This window comes from Cervus elaphus, chromosome 3 (assembly GCF_910594005.1).
Source record: "Cervus elaphus chromosome 3, mCerEla1.1, whole genome shotgun sequence".
Lineage (NCBI taxonomy): Eukaryota > Metazoa > Chordata > Mammalia > Artiodactyla > Cervidae > Cervus > Cervus elaphus.
The window spans coordinates 40,408,169-40,432,119 of record NC_057817.1 but is presented as its reverse complement, the minus strand read 5'-3'; the positions used below and the strand labels follow the sequence as shown (position 1 = coordinate 40,432,119).

The window sequence follows — 23,951 nt, the reverse complement described above, 5'->3', positions numbered from 1 at the left end:
GTCATCTCTTGTGTTGTTGGAAGAGGGTGTTTGCTCTTTGTTGGCAAACAGTGCGTTTTCTTGGCAAAACTCTGTTAGCCTTTGCCCTGCTTCATTTTGTACTCCAAGCCAAAATTTGCCTATTGTTCTAGGTAGCTCTTGCCTTCCTACTTTTGCATTCCAGTCCCCTATAATGAAAAGGACGTCTTTGGGGTGTAAGTTCCAGAAGTCTTATAGATTGCCAGGGTTCAGCCTCGGCAGGATCCAGGGGTACCCTCAGGATGAACAGCATCGGCGAGAGAGAGAGAGAGAGAGACCAGACTGGGGGTGTGCAGCAGAGTCTGGCAAATCTTTATTTTTTACCGTAGCTTTTATATCCTAAGTTAGTACATTTCTAAGGGGAAGATAGTTTAACATTACATCAGCTTGTCCTTCACGAAACCAGGGTGTTTTCTGCATACTTCTTTGTGAGAGTCTTGTACATTATCTTCTGGCCACGGGACCTATTGACATTTCATGACCTAGGTGAATGCAAAGCTGTTTTCCGTAAGGTCAGTCCTTTTGGAGAAGTTATCAGTTAAATTTATCTAAAAGGTTTACCACACAAAGACGCTGCAGCTCCAGTGAGGCAGCCCCTGTTTATCATTCCTGGTTAAAATTAACAATTCTAAACTCTTATTTTTCTAAATCTTTAACTATAACCACTTTTAGAATAATATTTTTGTGTTCTCTAATAGGGCTTCCTCACCCCCGAAGGGCCCTGTGCCTATTAGGGCCTTTGTGTGATCAGGTTCTTTATGCTGTTTATGATTAAGGTGTTGTGAGCAGTCATGTGCATTAGTACGCATTTGCCAAGCAGGCTAGAATGCCAGCAAAGGGGTCTAAATTGAAACACTCCTTTCATCCTGGATAATCTTATAGGATACCACCGTCCAGGGGACATATTGATTAAAGTTCTAAGTTGATTCTGTTTGGACAGAGATCGGGGAAGGCCTTCTACCTGTGTCACAGAAATTAGGAAGTAGTCTAATATAGCAAGCATCAGAAAGACAGAGATCATCTTTAAGGTGAGCAACGGGGCAGCTTTTCGAAACCCCCGAGGTCCTGATCTGCCTTGCTTGTCAGGTCTTCTCCTCATGACCTTGTCATGGGTGGGATCTCGTGTGCTGGCTCCCAGCAATAGGTCTTCATAGAACGGTTCAACTTAGCTTCTTCAGCATTACTGGTTGGGGCATAGACTTGGATTACTGTAATATTGAATGGTTTGCCTTGGAAATGAAGAGAGATCATTCTGTCATTTTTGAGATTGCATCTAAGTACTGCATTTTGGACTCTTGTTGACTATGAGGTCTATTCCATTTCTTCTTGCCCACAGTAGTAGATATAATGGTCATCTGAGTTAAATTCACCCATTCCAGTCCATTTTAGTTCACTGATTCCTAAAATGTTGATGTTCACTCTTTCCATTTCCTGTTTGACCACTTCCAATTTACCTTGATTCATGGACCTAAAAAGCAGAGGCATTACTTTGCCAACAAAGGTCTGTCTAGTTAAAGCTATGGTTTTTCCAGTAATCATGTAGGGATGTGAGAGTTGGACTATAAAGAAAGCTGTGTTGAAGAATTGATGCTTTTGAACTGTGGTGTTTCAGAAGACTCTTGAGAGTCCCTTGGACTGCAAGGAGATCCAACCAGTTGATGCTAGAGGAAATCAATCCTGAATATTCATTGGAAGGACTGATGCTGAAGCTGAAACTCCAGTACTTTGTTCACCTGATGTGAAGAATGGACTCATTTGAAAAGACCCTGATGCTGGTAAAGATTGAAGCAAGAGGAGAAGGGGATCACAGAGGATGAAATGGTTGGATGGCATCACTAACTCGATGGACATGAGTTTGAATAAGCTCTGGGATTTGGTGATGGACAGGGAAGCCTGGTGTGCTGCAGTCCATGGGGTCGCAAAGAGTCGGACACAACTGAGTGACTGAACTGAACTGACAGTGGCTAGGGAATTGAAAGGGCCTAGAAACCTTCTCATGTAAGAAGAAATTATTCAGAACTGGGTATTTTAAATTTTAGTCTAAATGATAATGACTGAAGTTTAGTCTAAATCATCTCCAAATATTGGATGCAAAAGAGGCATAAGATCAATTTTGTCCAGGGTTCTTCTAAAGATAACTCTGGAGAAATTAGAGAAATGTTAAAAAGTACATTCCTGGTCAATACTTAAGAGAAGTTTTGACAATCAAAGGAGACAGAACTGACAAGGTGATGAATCCCCTTCATCTGACTCACTCAACTAGAGACAGTTTAGCAGAGATGTGTTTTGTTTACAAATATAGATTTTAAAATAAATTGTTAAAAATACAGATATTATACCTTAGTGTCAAACTTATTTTGAAAAGTAGATCTCTTACTTATTAGTCATGAGACTGTAGCTAACTTATTTATATCTTTTGACATTTCGTCTACCTCATCTAGACTAGCGATAGCATCTTTCCTTCATGGTTATATGGAAAAATCAATGTGATGATATATTGAAATTGCCCATGTCCCATAAATGCACTAAATCAGCTGCTAATAATTTTTTTTTTAATTTTTATGGACGGCTTCCAAAATTATTCACAGGTAGATTTTTTTTTTCATTTATTTATATTAGTTGGAGGCTAATTACTTTACAATATTGTAGTGGTTTTTGCCATACATTGACATGAATCAGTCATGGATTTACATGTGTTCCCCATCCCGATCCCCCCTCCTGCCTCCCTCTCCATCCCATCCCTCTGGGTCATCCCAGTGTACCAGCCCTGAGCACTTGTCTCATGCATCCAACCTGGGCTGGTGATCTGTTTCACCCTTGATAGTATACTTGTTTCAATGCTAGTTTCTCAGAACATCCCACCCTCGCCTTCTCCCACAGAGTCTAAAAGTCTGTTCTGTACATCTGTGTCTCTCTTTCTGTCTTGCATATAGGGTTATCATTACCATCTTTCTAAATTCCATATATATGCATTAGTATACCATATTGGTCTTTATCTTTCTGGCTTACTTAACTCTGTATAATGGGCTCCAGTTTCATCCACCTCATTAGAACTGATTTAAATGTGTTCTTTTTAATGGCTGTGTAATATTCCATTGTGTATATGTACACAGCTTTCTTATCCATTCGTCTACTGATGGACATCTAGGTTGCTTTTATGTCCTGGCTATTATAAACAGTGCTGCAATGAACATTGGGGTACACGTGTCTCTTTCAATTCTGGCACATTTTTGCAAATGTTTAGAATGATGATTTGCATTTGTAGTATGCTTTCTAACTTATGCAGTGCTTTTAAATTTATTTTCTCATTTAGAGTAACAGAATTTTCTCTGGTGTTGATAGTGTATATTATTGCATACCATAGGTTATGTCTTTTGGTATAACAGAGTAACATTATCCCACCCCAAATACCAGTAAGACCCATATTGAGAAATAATGTAGGATCATGAGCTGTGAGCATTCATGGACAAAACATCTCTCTCTCCTTAATACCTTAATACTGAAATATTTTATCTCTCTGTCCACAATACATGACACACTCACTGCCTAGAACAGAGTAGTATGTTAATTAAAAATAAAATTGGAACTCAATCATAGTTTTAGTTGGTATCTCTAATCTCTGGAAAAAAAGCCAATCCTATGTAAATTTGTAGATACTCAAAGGCAACAAAATTCAGAATATCTTGATTTCCAGTTACTTTCCATGATAGTTTTGATTCTTTTATATAAATTGGACATAGAATTATGATTTCTGCATTAGATGGGAATTTGCAAGGTACTTAGTCAGACATTTTTTTCTAATTAATCTTTTCTCTTGGATTTATTATCAATACTTATGTATACATTTGTATGTATATTGGTCTTCCTTGGGAACTTGAGAGAGATTTTGTTAGGTTGAGGTCCTTGTTAGATTGAGAAATATCTGATAGAATGTTCTTATAACAATTTTATTTGACATTTTAACACTAAGGATAATTGTCTTCCCTGCATAGTCTTCAAAATATCTTTCTTTATTTAAATGAAGCAGCATTTATGTTCAGAGTTTGTCTAGGTTATTCCATAGACATTATTATGGGATTAGTCATCTTTTGTTTTGTTCATATAAGTTGAACTAAATACTAGTATTTCATGTTGAAGTACAAAATTAAGTGTAGATTATTTTTATACTCACTAAGATACTAAGCATATTAAACAAATTTCCACTCAAGGCAATATCATTTATTTAAATTTTAAAAATGTAAACATGTTCTGCTTAAATGTTAATAGCTACTCAATATATTCTGTAAGAATTTAGCTTCAGGTGTTTCTGAATGAGAATGCCCTGTTCTTTTCTTGCTAAATATGTTTTTATTTATCCTAAAGTCCAGCAACTAGAAACTTCCTTACAAGGACACCTACTGTAGTTGTAGGTGAAGATTGTAGAAGCATGGATGAGAGAAGACAGACAGACTTCATTACTGAAAATAACTCATTACGACATATTTGGAAAGAAAATAAAAAAAAGTTTTCAAATGAAGATATGAACCAGCAATCCTCCACCCTTCTATCAGATAATTGTGACTCTTTTATTAGTGAAAATATGATCAATTTATTAAACATAGACCAACAGAAGATAAAGGAAACCTTTGACAAGTATGATTATGATAATACACGAGATACGTGTGTAGTCATTGATTCTGATAAAAACCATTTCACTGGTAGCCACATTAAAAGTATCTTTACAGATCTAGAGTTGGGTTTTAGTAATTCTACTTTTAAAATATCAAGTCATTCAGAAAAGTGTCAGCCAAACAAGATTTGCCAGAAAGAGTACAAGAATAATGAAAGAAATAATTTTAGTACATCTTTTGAGAAAGATTTTTATTCAGCCAGCTCTAATAAAAAAGGTTGGTGTTATATATGAAAAATGTAATTATCTGTTGGATTTTTTTTTTTTTAGTTATAATGAATGTGTGTGTGTGTGTGTGTGTGTGTGTGTGTGTGTGGAGGAATATGAAATTAAAAATAGGATGACATTATATGACATTGTAGACCAGTGGCATCCCTTTATATGGGTCATGCTAAAGTTTTATTTCAATGCATAATTTTATTTTTAAAGGAAAATTTGAAAGTGATTACCAAGAGAAGATATACCAGGAAAAAATACAGAAATATTCAGTGAACCATACGTAAGTTTTTAAACGAATCTGAGTAATGCAAATTGGGGTCTAAAATAATGCATTTTGAAGGATACAAAGTGAAGTAGACATATTGCTGTCTTAGGGTGGGCAGACTGGACTTAGAAATCAATTGTCAGGGACTTCCCTGGTGGTCCAGTGGCTCAGATTCAATGCTCCCAATGCAGGGGGTCCAGATTCAATTCCTCCTCAGGGAACTAGATCCCACATACAACAACTAAGAGTTTGCTTGCTGCAACTAAAGACCTGGTGCAGCCAAATAAATAAATATTTTTAAAAAATCAGTTGTCAGAACCTTGGTAATATCACCCTAGTTGATAATTTGGTCCTCCTATTAACCAGTGCAAAAATATCTAAGTCGTAGTGTTCAGTTCAGTTCAGTCGCTCAGTCGTGTCCCGACTCTTTGCAACCCCATGGACTGAAGCACGCCAGGCTTCCCTGTCCATCACAAACTCCTGGAGCTTACTCAAACTCATGTCCATCGAGTCAGTGATGCCATCCAACCATCTCATCCTCTGTTGTCCCCTTCTCCTCCTGCCTTCAATCTTTACCAGCATCAGGGTCTTTGCTAGTGAGTCAGTTCTTCAGATCAGGTGGCCAAAGTATTGGAGTTTCAGCTTCAGCATCAGTCCTTCCAATGAATATTCAGGACTGATCTCCTTTAGGATGGACTGGTTGGATCTCCTTCTAGTGTTAGTTGTGTTAGTTAACTCCTTATAGCGTTAGTTGATTTGAAAAAACTGATTTATGTGTTCAGCAAGTTTATTTACCCTCCAGAATGTCAATTTATTAATTTATAATAAGAAATAGAAGGATGACATATATAGGAATGCTGACTGGCATGATAAGCATATTTTCTACATTTTGGCAGCTTTCCATGGGAAATTTGCTTGGTTAATACAGACTCATATGAGGGAGTAATAGAAGTCAAAGGTTAATAGCATAAGCAAGCATATCAACAATTTATAGGACTGATATTATAGATAATTAAAGAAAGCTTGGTTCAGAATAAGCTTAACTTTCTTGGTAATAGTTATGATTTATTTATTTATTATTTATTTTCAGTCTTGAAAATCGTGAATTAGAATAGATTTTTATTTTGAGAATACTTTCTTAAGAAATATGTAAAATATCTATTAATACAAAGAATATTAGATGCCATTTTTATGGGACTGGCACAAATTAATTAAAAAAGAGATTCACCATTTAATAAAATCAACTTAGTTTCTTCATTGTAAAAACTTCCAAATATTCAGTCTCATGAATGAAAAATAGAATGTTAAAACTTGAATTTTAAAATATACTTTATGAAAATGATTTAGAATATGGCTCCCAACCCTGTGTGCAGATACTTATCACTTGAGGGTGTTTTTAAAATAGAAAATATCAAGTTTGACCTACGTATAGACTCCTTAAGATAGAGCTTATGAATCCTTATTTTTAAAAACTTCCCTTATAATCTGGAGAAGGAAATGGCAACCCACTCCAGTATTCTTGCCTGGAGAATCCCATGGACAGAGCAGCCTAGCAGTCTACAGTCCATGGAGTCACAAAGAGTTGGACACGACTAAGTGACTTCACTTCCCTTATAATTCTGACCTTTAATCAACTTTGGGAGTCATAATTTAGAACAATAATTTCAGAGAGATTAAAGCACATTCTAATACTGTCTTATTTATAACCCTTAGTGGCAATATCCCTTTGGAAGAATTGCATTCTGAGAAATCATGGGACTTTGGAGTTGGTGAGGTAAAGTATAATCTTACATTTTCTTTCCAGTTAAGTGAGTTGTATTATCATGTCATATCTTAGTATTTGAAATTAATTTTGGTTAGCTCTTTCTGAAAAATTTCTGTTTGGGGTAACCTTTTTACATTTTTTTTTTTTTACTTTGGGAAAATTATGGCTTGGATCTAGAAATAAAATTAACAACATTTTAGAAACTGTAATGTGCCTTATTTGAAACCAGTGTAGATACATTTAAAGTTCTTTCTGTAAATGCTTTAAAATTTATTCCAAGATAAATTTCTTTACAGGTTTAAATGTGCTAAAGGTGAATATAGTTATATATTTAAGAATACTGAAACTTATATAAACATTGGTTACTTAAGTCATAATACCTGCTCAATAAAAAGGTGTATGAATCATTCATTCACAAAAGAATACACATTCTATTTAAGAGTGCATGGAACATTCTCTAGGATAGACCATATACTAAGACATGAAACAAGCCTCAATAAATGTAACAGGATAGTAATTATTAATGTTTCAAACTTCTTTTCAGTATACATTACAAATTGAGAAATCACAGAAAGAATGATGAGAAAAAATGATTACATTTAGACTGAAACATGTGCTGTATATAAAACAGGGAGTCCAGCCTGGTGCTCTGTGATGACCTAGAGGGCTGGGATGAGGGAGTGGGAGGAAAACTCTGGTGGGGGGGCAGATATATATATATATTTATGGCTGATTTACATGGTTGCACTAGAGAAATTAACATAAGATTATAAAGCAACTATCCTTCAATTAAATTTTTTTTTAAAATGTGCTACTAAAGAACCAATGGGCTGATGGTGAAATAAAAAAGAAAATAAGAAATTAGCTTGACATAAATGACAATGAAAAAATAACCCCCAGAGCTTCTACTGTAGCAACTTGGGATCAGACCCTGCCCCTGACACGGCAGTGATGGCCACTGGGCTGAGAGGAAGTCCTGCTTCAGAGAGGAAGTCCAGGCCCTAGAACCCTGAGCAGGCTCTATTGCCTCTGTCTCTAGCACCACCCCCTTCCAAGGTGATCACTTCCAGCACAACCTAAAGAAAGACATGCCTGGCATCCACATCCAATCCAGTCATCCCACCAAAGGCATTGGGCACATGCAGTCTGTATACGGATGCTCCCACATAAGAAATACCCCTTCAAGACCACAGTAGGCAAATATTTCACCTAAATTCATAGAGGCATAGAAAGTTAAATGAAATACAAAGGCAGAGAAACTACTCTCAATTGAAAGAGCGAGAGAAAGGCTCTGAAAAAATAATGAAATAAATAAACAATTTAACAGATAAATAATTCAAAACACCAGTAATAAAACTTAACTGAATTAGGGACAATAATTCACCTAAACATTGGTCATTTTAACAAGGGTCTAGAAAATATTTAAAAATTCAATAAAAAAAGATAATTCACTATCTGAGATAAAAAAGAAAACAGACTAGAAGGAATGAATAGCAGACTAAATGATGGAGAATGCATAAATGATCTGGAATTTAGTATAATGGAAATCACTAAATCAGAACAACAGAAAGACAAATGAAGAAAAAAATGAATGCAATCTATGAGATTGCTAGTATGACCTTAAGGGTGTCAACATTCACATCATAGGGCTGCCAGAAGAGGAGAGAGGTTAATGAAAATGTATTTGAAGATATTATGGCTGAAAAATTCCCAGAACTAAAGAAGGAAATAGATGTTCAGGGACAGGAAGTAAAGAGGGTTCCAAATAAGATGAATTCAAACAGACTCACAGTAAGACATAAAATTAAAATGTCAGTTCTGAGAGGGAAGTTTACCGCAATACAGGACTTCATCAGGAAGCAAGAAAAATCTCAAAAAAAAAACCCCAACCTACCACCTAAAAGAATGTTCAAACGTCCATACAGTTGCATTCATGTCACATGCTAGCAGAGTAATGCTCAAAATCCTTCAAGCTAGGCTTCAGCAGTATGTGAACTTAGAACTTCCAGTTGTACAAGCTGGATTTAGAAAAGGCAAAGGAACCAGAGATCAAATTGCCAACATTCGCTAGATCACAGAGAAGGCAAGGAAATTCCAGAAAAACATCTACTTCTGCTTCATTGAGTACACTAAAGCCCTTGACTGTAGTTCACAATCAACTGTGGAAAATTTTTAAAGGGATGGGAATATCAGACCATTTTATCTGTCTCCTGGGAAACCTGTATGCAGGTCAAGAAGCAAAATTAGAGCCAGACTTGGAAAAACGGACTGGTTCCAAATTGGAAAGGAGTACATCAAGGCTGTATATTGTCACCCTGCTTATTTAACTAATATGCAGAGTACATCATGCAAAATGCCAGGCTGGATGAAGCACAAGCTGGAATGAAGATTGCCAGGGGAAATATCAATAACCTCAGATATGCAGGTAACACCACCCTTATGGCAGAAAGCGAAGAAAAACTAAAGAGCCTCTTGATGAAAGTGAAAGAGGAGAGTGAAAAAGTTGGCTTAAAACTCAACATTCAGAAAACTGAGATCATGGCACTGAACTGGACTGAAAAGTTTATGGTGAAAAACCTGCTGCTGGTCTCATGAGGGTTCCCTTGTATGTAACAAGTTGTTTTTCTCTTGCTGCTTCTAAGATTCTCTCCTTGTTTTTAACTTTTGATAAGTTAATGTCTTTATGAGTCTCTTTGGATTCATCTTACTGGGAACTGTATTGTCTTTTTCTGTTTGGAAGGCTGTTTCCTTTCCCATGTTAGGGAAGTTATTGGCTATTTTTTTTTCCAAGTCATTTTTCTGCCCTTTTTAATTTTTCTATTCTTTTTTGGACTCCTGTAATGCAAATATTGGTCCACTTGGTAGTGTCCCATAAGTCCTTTACTGTATTTTCGTATTTTCACTCTTTTTCATTCCTTTATCTTTTTTTGCTATTCTGATTGGATAGGTTCCTTTCCCTATTTTTGGTCTTCTGATCATTTCTTCACCTTACTCTGGTCTTCTGTTGAAGCTTTCTATTGTATTTTTAGGTCCAGTTATTGTATTCTTAAGCTCTGATTTCTGTTTGGTATTTTCCTTTATTTATGTTTCTTTGTTGAAATTCTCACTTTGTTCACGTGTTGATCTCCTGACCTCAGTGATCAATTATTTTGTCTGTTATTTTGTAAGGTATAAGGTAAATCAGTTACCTCCATTTCATTAAGATTTTTTCCTAAGGTTTTATCTTTTTCTTTCATCTGGAAAATACTCTTCTGTTTCTTCATTTTCCTAACACTCTGTTGGTTTTCATGTATTAGATAAGAAAGTTGCCTCTCATAGTCTTGAAGGAGTGGCTTCATGTAAGTGATGATCACTATGTTTCAGCCTTGCCCTAGGTCTTGGTTGTCCCTTAAATCTTTGTGGTTGTCCAAGCATCTTAGTTTACTTTAAGTGGCTCCTAGCTGTGGATGTGCCAAAACCTGCCAGTCAAAATATAGGTTTAGTCTGATTTGAAGCTGGACCCTCAGCCAATAGCTTATAAGTATGTAAATATACCTCTTTCATGAGAAGACTTTGAGATGTGGATTTCTGTCTGCCCCCTCTATACTGAGACCTGGTGTGATAACCAGTTGAGAGTTTTTCTTGATTTGCTGCCACCCTGTTGAGCAAAGAAACAATTCTCAAACACCCTGTTGAACCCCGGGGAAGGAAATGGCAACCCACTGCAGTATTCTTGCCTGGAGAATCTCATGGACAGAGGAGGCTAGCAGGCTATGGTCCATGGGGTCTCAAGAGTCAGACATGATTTAGTGACTACACCACCAACAACAACCTGTTAAGCCTGTGAACACAAGCCATACTGGCCACCAGAGCCAGGATATCAAGGGACATGTCCTTTGGGCAGCAGCCTCAAAAATCAGGGTACCAGATGTGTGCACAAGCTCTTTTCTGGGAGATACCAGTGTCAACTAAAAGAAAAAAAATCACATCCTGAAAGTTGAGAATTATGTGGTTTTTTTGAGGGGGTGGGGTTTTGAGCAAGCATACTAGGGTCTTTTGCCCAGGGGACAGTCTCTGAGATAGCTCCAAGGGACTGTTCCTTCAAGGTAAGGGAGGAGCCAGGATATACAGGTGTTTTTACAAAAGCAGCAAACAGTCTGAGCATCAAAGGATTACTGTGAATTAAAAACCAGACATCTCAAGTTAATGAACATAGCACTCGTCTATGTGTGAGAAGAAGCAAGTGCTGGGCTTCTTAAAATAATTTCTTTGATGTATACCTTAACTATCTAAGTCCAGTATCCTGTTTTCTCTCATCCTGAATCCCCTCAGGATGCACCCATAGGTGGAGGGGGCAGAGGAGGCTGCACTAGCTGATGTCTTGATGGCTGCAACATCCTTTGTTTACTGATATGGCAGGTAACATTCTTTGTGACAGCTTAGAATCTGGCAGAAGGAAAGGGCAAAGATGGCACCTGCTGAGTTCTGTGGTCTTCGAAAAGGATTTCAGTATGCCTCTAAAAGTGTGTCAAATAAGAATCCTGTCCCTGAGGCTGAAGATGTCAGATAAACAAGTAGGCCTCTTTCACAGAAAGATTGAGGATATGTTTCAGTCTGCTGCCTCTGTGCTCTGCTCTGAGGGGAATGACTGTCTGAGAACTATTTCTCCACTTGTTATAGTGCTACAGGACCTCTGAGTATGCATTGGCTGTCAGATCCAGGCAGACAAAGGATGGAAACCACAAAAGCTAGGGTACCAGCTGTGTGTATAATCTCATCTCTGGGAGATACTGGTGACCTAGATCAAAGCAGAAGGAGCATGAAGATAATGCCTAGATCCTGAGGTCCCTGGAGAGAATTACAGCCTGCCCTTAGATGTGAATTTAACCAGAAGCCTTCCGTTAAGGCCACATCTATGAAGATAAACTAATAGGCTTCTTTCACAGAAAGACTGAGTGTGTCAGTGGGCTGCCTGTACTCTAAGCCCTAGAGAGTAGTCACTCGGAGCTTGTGTAAACCCTTTGAGAACTGGATCTCATGGACACAGACTACTGGCTTTCAAAGCTTGGTATTTGGGAGGCTCATCTCTCAGATATAGGTCTTAGAAGTTCAGGAATCAAGTATAAGGTTTAAACCATTAGCTCTTAATTGAAGACACTTTCAGTTGTAGGTTCCTTCCTGATTGTGGGTTGCTGCACCTGGGATGAGGTTTGTGGTGTCTCAGAATAATCTAAGATTGATCTCAGCCTGTCCTACCTGCCTCAATGTGAGGTGGTGGTGGTTTTTTTTTTTTTTCCTCATTTAGCAAATACGTTTACATTTCCTCAATTTGGCTCTTAGCTAGTTGTTTCTTTCAGATGGTTATATCTTTCCTTTTCTCCTTTTCCTTTTGCTTCTCTTCTTTTCTTAGCTATTTGTAAGGCATACTCAGACAACCATTTTGCATTTTTGCACTTCTTTTTCTTGGGGATGGACTTGATCACTGCCTCCTGTACAAAGTCAGGAACCTCCATCCATATTTCCTCAGGCACTTGATCTACCAGATCTAATCCCTTGAATCTGTCACTTTCAATGTATAATCATAAAGGATTTGATTAAGTTCATACATTAATGGTCTAGTGGTTTTCCCTACTTTCTTCATTTTAGTCTGAATTTTGCAATAAAGGAGTTCATGATCTGAGCCACAATTAACTCTTGGTCTTGTTTGCTGACTGTATAGAGCTTCTCCATCATTAGCAGCAAAGAATATAGTCAATTGGATTTTGGTTTTCACCATCTGGTGATGTCCCTGTGTAGAGTCATCTCTTGTGTTGTTGTAACAGGGTGTTTGCTATGACCCGTATGTTGTTTTGGCAAAACTCTTGTTAGCCTTTGACATGCTTCATTTTGTACTCCAAGGCCAAACTTGCCTGTACCTCAAGGTAGCTCTTGATTTCCTACTTTTGTATTCTAGTCCCAATGATGAAAAGGACATCTTTTTTTGGTGTTAGTTCTAGAAGAATAGCAAGGAGAGATAAGAAAGCCTTCCTAAGTGATCAATGCAAAGAAATAGAGGAAAACAGTAGAATGGGAAAAATTAGAGATCTCTCCAAGAAAATTAGAGATACCAAGGGAATATTTCATGCAAAGATGGGCACAATAAAGGACAGAAATGGTATGGACCTAACATAAACAGAAGCTATTAAGAAGAGGTGGCAAGAATATACAGAAGAACTATACAAAAATGATCTGAATGACCCAGATAACCATGATGGTGTGATCACTCACCTAGAGCTACACATCCTGGAATGCGAAGTCAAGTGGGCCTCAGGAAGCCTCACTATGAACAAAGCTAGTGATGGAATTCCAGTGGAGCTATTTCAAGTCCTAAAAGATGATGCTGTGAAAGTGCTGCACTCAATATGCCAGCAAATGTGGAAAACTCAACAGTGGCCATAGGACTGGGAAAGGTCAGTTTTCATTCCAATTCCAAAGAAAGGCAATGCCAAAGAATGCTCAAACTACCACACAACTGCACTCTTCTCACACACTAGCAAAGTAATGCTCAAATTTTTCCAAGCCGGGTTTCAACAGTATGTGAACTGGGAACTTCCAGATGTTCAAACTGGATTTAGAAAAGGCAGAGGAACCAGAGATCAAATTACTAACATCCGCTGGATCACTGAAAAAGCAAGAGAGTTCCAGAAAAACATATACCTCTGCTTTATTGACTATACCAAAGCCTTTGACTGTGTGGATCACAACAAACTGTGAAAAATTCTTCAAGAAATGGGAATACCAGACCCCCTGACCTGCTTCCTGAGAAATCTGTATGCAGGTCAAGAGGCAACAGTTAGAACTGGACATGGAACAATGGACTATTTCCAAATTGGGAAAGGAGTACATCTAGGTTGTGTATTGTCACTCTGATGATTTAACTTATATGCAGATAACATTATGTGAAATGCTGGGCTGAATGAAGCACAAGATGATTTCCAGGAGGAATATCAGTAACCTCAGGTATGCAGATGACACCACCCTTACAGCAGAAAGCAAAGAAAAGCTAAAGAGCCTCTTAATGAAAGTGAAAGAGGAAAATGAAAATGTTGGCTTAAAATACAACATTCAAAAAACAAAGATCGTTGCATCCAGTCCCATCACTTCGTAGCAAAAAGATGGGGTAACAATGGAAATAGTGTGAGATGTTATTTTCTTGGGCTCCAAAATCACTGCAGATGATGACTGCAGCTGTGAAATTAAAAGATGCTTGCTCCTTGGATAAAAATATGCTGTTTAGGTTGGTCATAGCTATTCACTCAAGGAGCAAGCATCTTTTAATTTCACAGCTGCAGTCACCATCTGCAGTGATTTTGGAGCCCAAGAAAATAAAATTCAGAGACATCACTTTGCCAGGACATCCCTGATAGCTCAGTTGGTAAAGAATCCACCTACAATGCAGGAAACCCTGGTTCGATTCCTCGGTTGGGAAGATCCTCTGGAGAAGGGATAGGCTACCCACTCCAGTATTCTTGGGCTTCCCTTGTGGCTCAGATGGTAAAGAATCTGCCTGCAATGTGGGATACCTGGGTTCAATCCCTGGATTAGAAAGGTCCCCTGGAGAAGGGAAAGGCTACCCACTCCAGTATTCTGGCCTGGAGAATTCTATGGACTGTATAGTCCATGGGGCTGCAAAGAGTCGGACACGACTGAACCACTTTCACTCATTCACTCACTTTGCTGACAAAGGTCCATATATTCAAAGCTATGGATTTTCCGGTAGTCATGTTTGGATGTGAGAGTTGGACTATAAAGAAAGCTGAGTGCCAAAGAATTGATGCTTTTGAACTGTCCTGTTGGAGAAGACTCTTGAGAGTCCCTTGGATTGTATGGAGATCAAACCAGTCAATCCTAGAGGAAATCAGTACTGAATATTCATTGGAATGACAGATGCTGAAGCAGAAACTCCAATACCTGGAGGCCACCTGATGCAAAGAGCTGGCTCATTGGAAAAGACCCTGATGCTGGGAAAGATTGAAGGCAGGAGGAGAAGGGGATAACAGAAGATGAGATGGTTGGATGGCATTACCAATTTGATGGACCTGAGTTGAGTAAGCTCTGGGAGTTGGTGATGGACAAGGAAAACTGGCATGCTGCAGTCCATGGGGTGGCAGAGAGTCAAATACAACTAAGCAACTGAATTGTTTCTTTGGGGGGTAGGGGAATGAGGGGGTGGGGCTGGAAGAAATGGTTCTGTATGTAGCTTAGATTCAGTGTGTCCATGGAAGGAAGTGAGTTCAGAATCCTCCTACATTGCCATCTTTAACTGCAGCCTATGAAATTTTGAAATAGTGGAGGAATACAGTTTAAATATGTTTGTTTAAAATGGGAAGATAATCACTAGAGAAATGGAGACAGATGGAAGAACATCAGAATATAAAAGAGTGGGGATGTCACAGTAGAACAAGGTGGGAAAAAAGTGAAATAACACCTCTACATAAACAGTAAACATAAAATGTAAAGAATGAATCCTGCTTAGCAATTAATATATTAAGTTTTATAAAAAGACTGATTTTTCTTACCAAGATTCAAGGAATATCAAATTGAGAAGAAAAAAATCTACATATTTTTCAGGGAACATGTAGAACAATAATAATAAAGGTTGAAAATAAAGACAGGAAAAGATATATATATATATATATATATATATATGAAGGAAATTGTAGTAGGGCAAGCACAGTATAAATGCACTAAAATGCCCATTTAGAAAAGAGAAGAGGAGACGGAAACTTATTGATCCATACCAATTGTGAACACTTGCTGAACTGGAGGATGGGGGAAATTCCTTGAATTATTAAGGTTTTTTTTTTTTTTTTTTCTATTTGGCCTGGTCTTCTTTTTCTGTTATTCTCTATCAGCAGATCTGAAGTTTGTATCGGAGTATAGCTTTTTCAGCTTGTGGGTTTCTGGTGCACATTTGGAGCTTGAATGTGTTAAGAACTGAATATACAAGACCTTTTTAAATGGTTGAATAATAGGGTTAGAGAAGAGGCTGTGCTCTATAAAGTTATTCAGGACCCTGAGCTGGTAGGGGCTCTGCTGTCTTTAACTGGTAGGCTTCCATGTTTGCACTGTATGTTGATATCAGAGGGGAAAGAAAATGGAGGATTATGGAGAAAAATTTTATAGCCGAGACTGGTAGTGGTGTGCACCACTTTTGCCCATGGCAAGAACTTAAATAGCTCATTCTGATCAACTCCAAGGAAGGCTAAGAAATGAAGTTTAGCTGTATGCCTAAGAGAAGCAGGTTCAATGAGCAGCTAGACAGTTACTCTTCTATACTACCTATCTAAAAAACTATATCCTACCAACAGAGAATATTTATTTTCTATAAGTCCATGGTACATTTACAAATATAATTCATATAGTAAGCCATAAAAAGCTGTAAGATCCTCTACTTTGAAAAAATTCATAGCCACATTCTCTAATAAAAATTCATTTAAGTAGAGATGAACAGCAGCAACAAAAGATGCTTAACTTCCCTTCTTGTTGTTGCTATTCAGTTACTAAGTCATGTCCAACTCTTTAGAGACCCCATGGACTGTAGCCCGCCAGGCTCCTCTGTCCATGGGATTTCCCAGGCAAGAATACTGGAGTGGGTTGCCATTTTCTTCTCCAGAGGATCTTCTTGACCCAGGGATTGAACCCTTGTCTCCTGCCTTGAAGGTGAATTTTTTACCACTGAGCCATCAGGGAAGCCCTAACCTCCCTTACCTTGTTGGAAATTAGGAAATACTGGGGGTTTAACAAAGAAAAAGAAAAAAAAAATGCAAATGCAAATTACATAGAAACTGATGAAAATCAAAACCAGTGGTGTGTTCTACAGAAAATTTATACCTTTAAGAGCTTTTATTATTTAAAAAAAATCTGATATCCAACTTAATAAATTAAAAAGAGAATAATGGAATAGATATCCAAATTGCTTTAATATCTTTGTCTTTTTTTTTTTTTTTTTAATATCTTTGTCTTTTTTCAACTGCATTTACTAAGATTACCCAAAGTCTCTCCTTTTTGTCAGTAATTTATTTCCTGGCAAATGTCTGTTCTGTTGCTTTCTGTTTCTAAACCAGTTTAAATTTTGTTTCAATTACTGTTCATCACAGGTAAATTTTTCTTTGTGGTTTTATAATCATCTTTGTTCAATTAAAGTAATATGAAAGACGAGTGCTATAAGTTGAATTGGTGTGGTTAAAAGGTAGCTATAAGTAAATATTATGATATATACGTGGGAGCTGTTAAAATTTTGTTTTTCTTCTAGATTCCGATAGAAGGAGGACTGTGTTCTTTCAAAGGCGGGACAACATCTACTAAGAAAACCTGTCAGTGTAACTATAAGTGAATTTTATTCTTTTAAAAATAACATTTTAACAGAAATCAGTTAAATTTTGAATCTTTCTTTCTTTCTTTCTTTTTTTTTAATTTGGATGTTCCAGAATTAATTCCAGCACACAGGATCTTTTAGTGTGGCATGTGGGATCTAGTTCCCTGGCCAAACCCAGACCCCTTGCACTGTGAGTCTGGACTCAGTCACTGGACCACCAGGGAGAAATCCCCAGAAATCAGTTAAATTTTAAGTTTTGTTTTTGTCTTAGAGTTTTGCCAGCAAATGTATTTTATAAGTATCTTAGAATATATTGCATAATTGGCCCCTTAAAATTAACTTCATCTTTTATAAAATGTTATACAAGATGAGTATATATAATATATATGTACTGCTTAGTGAATGATTAAAAAAAAAAAAGATACCTTTTATCCCCTTGTTTGTAGTTTAAGAAGTAATACATAATCAATACTTTTGAATACCTTCTCTCTTGTATTTCCTCTCCTGCCCTCTAGAGGTAACTATTATCCTGAATTTGGTTTTTGTGATAGCACATGGAGACTTTTCCAATTGCTTGGTTTTGAGCTTTCTACGACAAATTGAGGCAAGATCTCTAGATTTTTCTGTAACTTACTTGTGTGTGTATGTGTGTGTTCACCTAGAAATATGTTTTGAGATTCAATCACGCTGACACTTGTGACTCTAATACATTTCATCATTTATTTTCTGCTATACAGCCTTCTATTGTATGAACGTAACACAATTTGTACTTCTTTTGGCAATGATTATTTAAGTTGTTTTGAATATTTATATTTTGCTATGATAAACAATGCTACTTTAGCAAATCTTGACACTTCTCCTGGCACACATGTATAAAACATTCTTCTAGGATTTATTTCTAGAAGTAGAATTGGCTAGTTAATATGAAATGTACTCTTCTGTGCTGTGTTTAGTCACTCAGTCATGTCCAGCTGTCTGCAGTCCCATGGACTGTAGCCCGCCAGGCTCTTATGTCCATGGGGATTCTCCAGGCAAGAATACTGGAGTGGGTTGCCATGCCTCCTCCAGGGGATCTTCCCAACCCGAATTGAACCCAGGTCTCCCACATTGCAGGGGGATTCTTTACTGTCTGAGCCAGTGGGGAAGCCCAGGAATACTGGAGTGGGTAACATATCCCTTCTCAATGGGATCTTCCGACCCAGGAATTGAACCAGGGTCTCCTGCTTTGCAGGTGGATTCTTTACCAGCTGAGCTACCAGCGAAGCCCAAAATAAAGCCTGAAAGTGTATAAATGCACATATATGTGTGTCTTGTTTCCCTGCTCTTCTCACTCTAATATAATGTAGAATATCTTAATACAGTGTATTTTATACATAAACTAAATGGATTTATTTAATAAATTTTCTGTAGGTTTCCTTATGTTCAGTTCAGTTCAGTCACTCAGTCGTGTCCGACTCTTTGCGACCCCATGAATTACAGCACGCCAGGCCTCCCTATCCTTATGTTAGTATTAGGCATTTATTAATCCTTTATTTATGCCCATTTAGTAATCCATTATGTGGATGATCTATAGTTTACTCAGACAGTGCCCTGTTGTTGGGCATTTGAATTGATTCTGGTATCTCATTTTTACAATGTTCAGTGAATGACTTTGAGCACATATTTCTTAATTGTAGAGGTGCATTTTCAGAATAATTTCTAGAAATGGGATTGCTGAATGAAAAAGGAGATACACTGTGGAGTTTTTGTGGGTTTTGTTTTGTTTTTGTTTTTTTGATAGTTATTGCCAAAATCTGTTTTTGATAGAGATTGCTGAATTCCCCATTGCACCATTTTGCAATCCTATCATAAATGTGATTTTTATTCCACAGCCTCACTAATAGTGATTGTAGTCCAACTTAGGAATTTTTGTGAATCTTATAAAAATAGAGAGATGGAAGTTTCAGTTTGTATTTCCTTTTCTTGAGTGAAGTTGAGCATCTTTTAAAAATGTGTAATAGTTATTTGTGATATTTCTTTTCTGTGAACTTCATTTGCATCCTTAGGAGCATTGAGTTTTTACACGTTTTTCTTGATATTTAAGAGTTCTTTATATATTAAAGAAATATAGGTCTTTGTGATGTGTCACAAATATTTTCACCTAGTTTATTATTAATTTTTGATTTGTTTGTTTTTACTTTGCTTATGGTATTTCCTGCTTTGCAAAAGGCTGAACATTTTTTATGTAGTTAATATTATCAATCTTATCTTTTATACATTTGGATTTAATTAGAAAGACTCATTACACTCCCTGGTTACAAATGAATTCACTTATATTTCTAGTATTGATAGGATTTTGTATTTTTTTTGCACTGAGAATTTATCCTGATTTAGGAGTTTATCCTGATTCAAGTTTTTAAAAATGCATCTTTCCCCTGGGTATTTGTAATACTACCTTCTTGTGTCAATTTTCCTTATATACTTTAGTCTGTCCTGGGGCTTTCTTTACCATTCCATTGAGCTTTCCTATTTCACATGTGCTATCACATTATTTTTATTATAATTACTTTATACTGTGAAGGAAATGGCAACCCACTCCAGTATTCTTGCTGGGAAATCCCATGGACAGAGGAGCCTAGCAGGCTACAGTCCATGGGATTCCAAAAGAATCAGATACAACTTAGCAATTAAACAGCCACAACAATGTTTAATTTCTAAGAGTTCCACCTCCCTTTGTGCTTTTTAAAGAGTTTTCTGATTAGTTTTAATTATTTTTATATATAACTTTAAAATCAACTGTGTAACTCGAAGGAAAAGAGTGTTTTGGGGAGAAAAGAGACCACATGGTAAGTAGGATCTTAATTCCCCAACCAGGGACTGAACCTGTGCCCTCTACAGTGGAAGTGGAAGCATGGAGTCTTAACTGCTGGACCACCAAAGAAATCCTGCCCAAAAAATGTATTCATTTTTATTTGTTCAGTCACTGTGTCTGACTCTTTGTGACCCCATGGACTGCAGCACACCAGACTTCCCTGTCCCTCACCAACTCCTGGAGTTTGCCCAAGTTCATGTCTGTTAAATTGGTGATGCCATCCAACCATCTCATCTCTGTCACCCTCTTCTTCTGCCTTCAATCTTTCCCAGCATCAGAGTCTTTTCCAGTGAGTCAGCTGGCCCAAGTGTTGGAGATTCAGCTTCGACATCGGTCCTTCCAAAAAGTATTCAGGGTTGATCTCCTTTAAGATTGACTGGTTTGATATCTTTGTTTTCCAAAGGACTTTCAAGAGCCTTCTCCAGCACTACAGTTCAAAAGCATCAGTTCTTTAGTGCTCAGCTTTCTTATGGTTCAACTCTCACATTCATACATGACTACTGGAAAAACCATAGCTTTGAATATACGGACCTTTGTCAGCAAATTTATGTCTTTGCTTAACATACTTGTCTAGGTTTGTCATAGCTTTCCTGCCAACAAGAAATTGTCTTCTAATTTCATGGCTGCTGTCACCGTCTGCAGTGATTTTAGAGCCCAAGAAGATGAACTCTGTCATTGCTTCTACCTTTTCCATATGCCATGATCTTAGCTTTTTTTTTTTTTAATACTGAGTTTTAAGCCAGCTTTTTCACTCTTCCCCTTCACCCTCATCAAGAGGCTCTTTAGTTCCTCTCATTTTCTGCCATTGGAGTGGTATCATCTGCATATCTGAGGTTGTTGGTATTTCTCCCAGCAGTCTTGATTCCAGCTTGTAACTCATCCAGCCCAGCATTTTGCATGATATGCTTTGCATATAAGTTAAACAGGGTGACAATAAACAGTCCTGTCATGTTCCTTTCTCAGTCCTGAACTAGTCAGTTTTTCCATACAGGCTTCTGACTATTGCTTCTTGACCCACATTCAGTTTTCTCAGGAGACAGGTAAGGTGGTCTGGTCTCACCATCTCTTTAAGAGTTTTCTTTGGTTTGTTATGATCCACACAGCCTAGCTTGGAGGATTTTGAGCATAACCTTACCAGCATGGGAGATGAGTACAACTGTCCAATAGTTTGAACATTCTTTAGTACTGCTATTCTTTGGGACTGAGATGAGGATTGACCTTTTCCAGTCCTATGGGTACTGCTGGGTTTTCCAAATTTGCTGACAGCTAAGAGTATACATTAATTAAGTGTGAATTGTCATCCTAATGATGTTGACTAGTACTATCTAAGAAGAAGGATTTTTTTATTAATTCAGTCTAATTTTGTATCTATAATAGCTGTTAAAAATTCCTTTATGCACTTTAAGGTTTTTCTCAAGTAGATTCTGAATGTCTCTTAGATTCAGCTGTAGGTACTTTTATTGTTTCTGTTGCTACTTTAGTCTGAATGTACACCCCATGTTTCTGCATTGAATCTGGATTTTGGACACAAGCACATATGTGTTATTTTACTGAAAGAACTTTTTAGGAGGTGATTTTGAGTCAGTTAGTAACTTGGGAAAGGGTGTTGGCATCTATGGAAATGATTATTATTTTTCCCTCATATATCTTTTTTTATACCCCAAAACACATACCATAAAATTCGCCCTTTCAACAGTTTCAAAGAGTAAAGTATACCTCTCTTCCCTTCAGCCTTTGGTAGCCACAATTCTGTTTCTGTGAGTTTGAATATTTTATATATCTTATATAAGTGTGATCATACATTTATCTTTTTGTGATTGATTTCGCTTAGTATAAAGTCTTAAGGTTCATCCAGGATTTCCTTCTTTTATAATGCTGAAAAATATTCCATTGTATGTATAAACCACATTTTGTGCATCCATTCATTTGTTAATAGACATTTAGGTTGCTTTGACCTCTTGGTTACTGTAATATTGCAGTGAACATAGGTGTTAAAATATTTCTTCAAGATTCCATTTTCAGTTCTTTTGAATGTATCCCAAGAGATGGAATTGCTGGATCACATGGAAGTTCTACTTTAAAATTTTGTTTATTTGTTTGGCTGCACTTGGCCTTCACTGCTGTGTGTGGGCTTTCTCTAGTTGTGGCAAGTGGGAGCTTCTCTAGTTGCAGTGTGTGGGCTTCTCATTGTGACGGCTTCTCTTGTTGTAGAGTACAGTCTCTTCGCATGGGAGCTTCAGTTCTCGTGGTACACAGGCTTAGTTGCTCCACAGCTTGTGGAATCTTCTCAGACAGGAGTTCAATCCTAGATTGGCAGATGGATTCTGCACCACTAGACCTCCAGGAAAGTCCCTATTTTAAACTTTTTGAAGAATGTTCATACTGTTTTCCATATTAGCTATACCATTGTGCACTCCCAGCAATAATGCACCAGGGCTCCAATTTCTTGAAATCTGTACCAACGCTTATTATTTTCATTTTTTTCAATAAGTGGCCATTTTAGTGGGTGTGAGGTGATATATAATTGTGGCGTAGGTCTTTTAAAATAGTGAATTTTGCCAAAGGATTTTGTGATATGAACCATTCTAGCATTCCTAAAATAAATCCCACCAAATCGTGATGATTTATGTTTAAGTTTGCTCTTCTTATTTTTTAATTTTATATTTTAAAATTTTAACTCATATACAATTTTTGCATTGATGCTGTTGGTGAGATTGGCCTGTATAAAATATGTGTGTGTGTGTGCATGTGTAATCTTTCTCACATTTTGGAATTAATGTTCTATCAGATTGCCAGAATTTTTTTGAGTTTATAATAAAAATTGAGGGTATTTAAAAAATGTCTTGAAATTTGAATCAGTTGCCTCTTCAACCAAATCTCACTGTTTTATTGCAGATCTTCATCACCTCATAACTTGATTGTTGAGTTAATCTCCCAATGATCTATGTTTTCGTACATTTTACCCTTCTTTAATTAATCCCCAGTTAGATGCCTTGGTAGACAGTCTAAAATTTCCTGAGTATTCAAGTGCACCTCTACAATCTCTTTTCCCCCATCACATACACTATTTTTCATCTTGTCTTTTGGGAACTTGCTTATTCATCTTATAAAACCTACTCTTGTGCTTTCTTTATTACTATTCACCAAATCTCTTTCCCTAGAACTCATCACACTTAGGTCTCTACTGCTTTTGCATCTTCTATCACTTTTACTGTTGCACCTAACTTTGTGACTATTTTTAAAAACTGTATGTGTTTCTCCTCATCTCAAAATGCTGAATCCTTTGAGCATTATGGCCATGTATTCCTAAAAACTATTACAGTGCCTTAGATAAGGTAATAACTCAAGTCTTAAATTTACATTTTAATCTACATTCATTTAACAGACATTTATCTTCTCTACTAATAACTGTGGGTTTACTGTACTTTTGAATTGCGTGGACCTTAACTGTGGGGGAATGCCCTTAGTTCATGTTGTTAGTAAAATCCTACTGTTCATTCTGCTCTCTGCTTTCCACTGTTAAGAAGAACCTTTGTGAGGATATACATTCCTTCTAGAATGATGAACTGAGGGTAACTGAATTTACCTAAGTTCTCTCTACCTCTCAGCTGACTGACAGGTTCTGTTACAGAAGGTGCCAAATCCAATCTGAGGTATGAATAGTAGTCATGGTCTGCTGTATGTTGGAAGGCATGTGATTTATTTATGTTGTTGCACCACATTCCATTACCTTTCGCTTTTTTTTAATAGCAAAATCACTTTTACAAGCAAGAAGAGGAATGGTTGAACCTACTGTTCATCTATATATAGTATTGTATTTATGCGTTC

The 23,951-nt window shown here is 37.1% G+C and overlaps 1 protein-coding gene across 1 annotated transcript in view; it reads left to right on the top strand.

Moving 5' to 3' along the window:
* Positions 1-23,951, top strand: part of C3H12orf40 (chromosome 3 C12orf40 homolog) — an 82,021-nt gene that overhangs the window by 48,672 nt on the left and 9,398 nt on the right. The window contains exons 8-11 of the mRNA XM_043887000.1: positions 4,381-4,904; positions 5,117-5,186; positions 6,885-6,945; positions 17,210-17,276. Coding sequence (XP_043742935.1) covers positions 4,381-4,904; positions 5,117-5,186; positions 6,885-6,945; positions 17,210-17,276 — 722 coding nt within the window. The remainder of the gene's footprint in view (positions 1-4,380; positions 4,905-5,116; positions 5,187-6,884; positions 6,946-17,209; positions 17,277-23,951) is intronic.